Source organism: Athene noctua, chromosome Z (genome assembly GCF_965140245.1).
Source record: "Athene noctua chromosome Z, bAthNoc1.hap1.1, whole genome shotgun sequence".
Classification (NCBI taxonomy): Eukaryota; Metazoa; Chordata; class Aves; order Strigiformes; family Strigidae; genus Athene; species Athene noctua.
Window position 1 is genome coordinate 86,931,314 of NC_134077.1, and position 6,000 is coordinate 86,937,313.

The 6,000-nt window shown below is 44.2% G+C and overlaps 1 protein-coding gene across 2 annotated transcripts in view; it reads right to left on the bottom strand.

Moving 5' to 3' along the window:
- TMEM161B (transmembrane protein 161B) overlaps positions 1-4,020 on the bottom strand; it is a 48,383-nt gene extending 44,363 nt beyond the window's left edge. For both annotated transcript variants that reach the window (XM_074931204.1, XM_074931203.1), the window contains exon 1: positions 3,894-4,020. In XM_074931204.1, coding sequence (XP_074787305.1) covers positions 3,894-3,896 — 3 coding nt within the window. In that variant the 5' untranslated portion in view covers positions 3,897-4,020. The remainder of the gene's footprint in view (positions 1-3,893) is intronic.
- Positions 4,021-6,000: the final 1,980 nt, after the last annotated feature.

A 6,000-nucleotide genomic window follows, 5' to 3' on the forward strand; every position in this document is an offset into this window, starting at 1 on the left:
AAGTGGTCTACAAGAGAAGTGTTAGCAGCTACATTGAAGGGAGGATTGCCAGCTTTCTTAAAATCATGAAAGAGAGATGACAGGTCCAAAAGGCATCCAAAAGGCAACAGTATAATGTTGAATAAAGTATAACCTAGACTTTGGTTGCACAGTCCATGTCTTTTTTACTTACACTGGAGACACTGTTGCTGATAATTTGGAGAACAAAAAGTAAGAATAAGTAATTAAGATAAAGTTACAATACTCTTATCTACCACTTAAGTGTTACTTATAATACGCCGACATATATCAGAACAGTAACTGGAAAAAAACAAACACATTTTTAAAAGTACTTCTGCCTAAAGGACATTTTGCTTTTCATCATGAATTGATTTACAGAACACACTGAGCAAAGATAAACAAGGTTAATAGTTTTATGCCAAGACACCGCTCCAGTCTCCTCATTTTGACCTTGCCCAAGGTTATTCTCTCACACCCTGTAGTAACAGGTCAGGTTTTTCCCTCACCACATACCTAGATATTACAAATAATTCAAACACCTAGCTTTACACAGGACTTTAAAACTACTTGTTCTCTAACAATAATCATCTCCTCCACTGCAAGACGAGGGCCTTGAGCTGAAGCCAACTGCTTCATGTGCCAGGATTGCAGTAGCAATACAGCTGCATGCCTGAAAAAGCAGCTAGTAGAATCCAATTTACAACTTCACCTTCAGAAATGCAATGCCAGCTACTTACTTTCTGAACTCGTAACTCTTTTAAAAAGATTTCTACACAAGTGCACTGGAGTATTCTATAGGTGTCAATTCAGGACACATCAATCTCTTTCAATGCTAGCATACAAACATACTAACAAGGTCGTGGATTTTCAAGTGAGAAATGGAAAAACTTTCGTATTAGTAGCAACCAGCAAGATCTGTAGGAGAATGTAACAAATACTCTTATCTTCTGCAATTCCAAAAGTGCGATGGTATTTGCAAAGCCTAGAAGCTAAATCGTTACAACCTATTTGAAATGCCATTTAATCGGTGACACATTATTGCTCTTACTATTAGATGAGAATTGTCCATATGCAAAATTTTCTCAATATATGTATGTCCATGCTCAAGCTGCAGTTTGCAAAAGCAAGACGGTGCTCTCCTGAAACATAAATGCAATTCAAAATTGTTTGCTTTACAGTGGAAAACATTATATGGGATGGCCAAAGAAAAGTAAGCTCACTGTGCAAAGTCTTAAAATGAATGCTTCCTGTGAAAAAAGAGTACTTTCATAAAATACGTATAGTCAGAATGATATCGTAGTCAACAATCTGAGGCAGTTCAAACCTTATGATTTGTAAAAATCAGACACTCATACAGCTATTTCTGTGAAAGAAATCTATGCCAAGAAACCTCTTCAAAATTCAGATTTTTTTGTTTTGTTTTTCATGGCCAGGTTTTCCCTGAATTTGTATTTTCCTACGCCTACCAATGTTTACAACACAGCAGAGATGAACAAAAGATGCATGAACACCACACAAGGAATTCAGGACTACCACCAAACTGCTCACCTTCACAGGTCTTTCCCACCCACAGGTCACTTCTCATTTGACCAGTGTCTCTCCGCACATTCAAAGGACACCCATAAAGTGCTGGATGGAGGCAGTCACCAGCAGCACGACTCCCTTTAAAATAAGGTGTTCTGTTTAAAACCATTCCAGACAGCCAACTCCATTTTACCTGACAGCCTTGCTTCTTTTTCCACTGATGCTCTCTAAGCACAAAGAATATGGAACTAGTGATGACTAGGCAAATCAAGTTACTGCCAGAAAGATCTTATGACCAGAAGAAGGGCATTTATCAACCTGCAGAATTATCATTATTACTGAAAAAGCCAATATAGAATGTCTGCTGTGCAGAACACCAATACATACTCAACGTATACTAAGTTACAACTGGTTCAGAGAACTGATCTACTACAAGGGAAGAAACAAGGTTATAGTCTACTGTTACTAGTCAAAGATATTTAAAATCTAGTTTACCCATACTTCCCCAATTAACACAAATGGAAACTATGGAAGCCCTCACTCTCCAAGCACATTTGCTTCTTAAATAGCAGGCTTTGCCATTACAGGAATCATTCCAAGCATAAAAAGTGAAAAGTCTTTAATGCCTCTGCTGAACAGTCTAAAACACCATGACTGCACGTGGTATTAAGACATTTGTGCTGAGTTTAAAGTTGTGAACATAACTGTCACTGCAAGTACACAGATGAGTCTTGGCAGTCCCAGCTTGGCAGAGCATTACCAGCAAATTGTTTTGCTGACTTGATTTATAAGTCTCTTGATGCAAAAGAAACTAACGAACATTTAATTCTCCTGTTGCTTTGGAACTGGAGAACACAGCACCCAAACAGCATAAAAGTAGACTATCATCTTTTCACTTTGCTTACGTCATGGAATCTTGCACAAAGATTATTTGTCCACGCTGCCAGCAACTAGCAAAGAAAACAGGACCTGACTGTTCAATGCTATCAGGCAACAGAAGCAAGCACTTAAATTTATTTAAATAAGAACCTACACTGAGAGGAAAAGCTGTATTTACTCGCAACTTTCCAGAAGTAGCTTCACATACAGAGCTACACAACAGCACGCATGCACTCCAACAATGACAGAAACCGCTCAAGACCTTTTGATTAAGGTATACAAAAATAAAATTTTTTTTAAAAAATGGAGAAGACCTAACAAGGGAAAAAACTACACAGTTCCTTTCAGATTTCGAAACATACATAATCAAAAAATAGTAGAATCAGGTGATTAAATATTTAAGTATTAGTTAAAAGTGAGATTTTACTCAAAGCGTAACTCTAAAGCATATTCTCTAAGACTTCCATCCTTTGAACAAACACTATGTCACCATAGTTCAAATGACACATTGACATTTATATCCATATGGAAAAGAAATATATGTCTAAATGGCACATACAAAGTAAGCTTTTATACTTGCACTCATGTATCTCTGTGGTGCTCATTATCTTATATCTGTAAAATAAATATGTTAAAAGTAGCACCCATCAACTCTGATGTTTTAAATGGTAACTAAGACCAAAATACAAAATTCAGCATATCTTCATAGTGAAGGAGGCCCATTCATGAAATACTCAGCCTCTACTATTTAAGCTACATATTAGCCAACAAGCTTTAGCAGCAATTGCACTAAACTTTGCTCTTCCGCTGCTACCTGTATTATAAGTTCATTTGCTGTGCGTTAAGCCGAGTGCAGTAAGTTGTGTCTGTGCTAAATCATCTGTCAAGAAAAGTAATTTGGGGTAGGAGTTTTTCATAAACCCAATGTATTCACGTGCTACCACACATATACTACAGCCGTGATGTAACCCAGAGCATTGAAAATGAGCTAGTAGCAATGAAAACTACAGTGTTTGGCAAAAGGTTCTAGATACATTTAAGACCACAGTTAATTAAATTACCTACTTACAGGAGATACGAACGGACAGTTCAGTATATTTATAAAAAACGTATCTTAAACCTCATACGGAGTATATAGTGGCTCGCTCTGCTTCTCGGTGGAAGAGCAACAAAAAGGGACATGACCACCAGGAAGTAAAAACGCGCCGGTGTGAAGCCGCAGTGAGGAAGCAAACGTGCGGTAATTTCTTAATGAGAACTAATAAGAAAGATCAAGGGTCTCCCCCCCCCTGCTCCAGATGGCCCTAAACCCAACAGCTGTCCCTGCAGCCATGCCAGGCCAGGGACTGCCGCACCTCAGCCTCTAGCCACCGGGCACCATCGGCGCGCTGCGAGCCCCCCGCTCCCGGCCTCAGCACGGGCGGCCTCACCCCACAGCCCCACGCCGCCCGAACACCACCACACACCCCCCCCCGCACTGCCCCGCTCACCATGTTGCTCCAGCCGGCCCCACTCGCCGCCGCCGCCGCTCCAGCCGCCCGGCCCGGCCCCGCTCCCAGCACATAAATCCGCCGCGCTGCTCCCGCCGCCCCGCCAGGCCCCGCCGCACCGGCTCCCGCCCGGCGCACGCCTCGCCGCGGAGGTCACGCCAGGACCCCTCCGGCCCGAGGCCCGTCTGAGCTGTCTAACCAACTGCCTGCGCAGACGGGCCCGCGGAGCGCCGAGGCAGCGCCTCAACGGACACTCCCGCGCCTACCGCTCCACCTCCGCGGGCGGAACGGAAAGCTGCGAGGGGAAGCGCCCGCCGGGTCTACAGTGCCCACCGGTTCATTTAAGCGAGCCCCGTCAGGCGCTACGTGGGCAGCTGGTCCCGGGCAAGGCACCGGCGCGACCTAGGCCACGTGACGCGGGAGGACGCCTTGAGCGCTGACTTCTCTCCTCGACCCAGCGGGGCGGTGGAGTCGGTGTCCACCGGGAGAGAAACGGGGGGGGTGGAATTCAGCGGCGAGGCGGTGCGGTACGGTACGGGCGGAGGTAACGGCACGGCGGCACATCTGCGCATGCGCCGTAGTGGCTGCCCCCTCTCCGGGCCAGCGGCGCCATGGCGCATGCGCAGAGCTGGAGGATGAAGCCGGAAGTGCTTGGGGGGGGGTGGGGGGGTGGTGATCCTTTACCGCCCTTCCCGGTGATGGCGGCGCTGCCCCGGGAGAGAGCGGCCGCTTAACAGTGATTCCTGAGGGGTGCGAGCGCGTAGCGAGGCCTCCCGGAAAGTCCTCCCCGCCTGGAGGGACCTGCCGTCGGCTCTGAGGGGAGTGGGGCCCAACTGCCGCCTCATGGGCCTGCTGTGGTGGGGAGGCGGGAAACGGCGCAGAGTCGTTCGACCTGAGGAAAATGTCCCGTGTGTCTGCCTGCCCGCAGCTCTTCAAGGCAAAACAACATTCGCCCTTTGATTTCTGATTTCCTTACCGCGTAGTTCCTGTGGTAAGAGGACTCGCCGTCATAGCCCCGCCCGTCCCAAAAGAGCGATGGCAAGTCGTCGTATCTCTTAGACGAAATAACAAAACAGATTTCTTGTAAATCCTGCTGCTTTAAATTTACCGCCGTGGTACGTCATGCGTGAACTGGAAACTGAAGTGCAAGTGTTCTGCTTGAATGGTTAAATCGTATTTATATGGAAAATACTTACCTACATCTGTTGGTATTTTGACAAAGTTTGCCTGCCTTTCAGAGAATCCCTAGAGGGGGATTCGCAGTGAATCTAAATCTCACTCCACACACAATTACCTAGGAAAACATAATATAGTAACAGCATAACAACTGTCATGGAGACTTATGAACTCAGACATTCTGACATTTTTAATTGTACCTTTGAAATATGTAGCGGCTAAAAGAAAAACCCAACAAAACCCCCTCGACATCACAATGATAAAACGACAGAACAAACAGACCTCAGAGGAAATCCTCTCAGATACCAGAGATTATAGTATCAAGGACAAAGACTAGGCAGTTTTGACCTATTCAAACCATTTCATTTTAGTCAACAAGTCCTGGGCCTCCCAATTTATTAACGCTAATTTGCTGATGTTTGTGGCAAATGTAGCATAGAGAAGAGCACTGCCAAGAAAAAAGCAAATTCTGAAGGCGCCCTGTTCACACCATTAATCATGTTCCTGGCAGATGGAGAATATACTAACAAAAATCAGTTCTTAAAAAAGCAAAGTTGCAACTGAAAAGCATTAATCGTTCTGTGAGTCTAGGAATTGTAAGAGATTGGATGCATTTGGAGAGCAACCAGTTTGAGACACATTTAACACTTCTGAATGTAAAAATTTTGAAAGCGTGTGTCTTTTAAAGGAAATTCACAGGAACTTACCTGTGGAACTCTTTGGCATGAGATTTCATTTCTGATAAGAATTTGGTGTCATTTTACGAAAAATGGGCGGTCAAAATTGATAACAAGCAGAGCTGTTTGATTAGCTGAAACAACAATTATGTATTGGTTGAACTCCATCAAACATGAGTTTAGAGTCCTAGTATTTTAATACTAATATTGCTGAAAGGGTGTTTAGCATAAACAATCAATATTCACATAAAAAT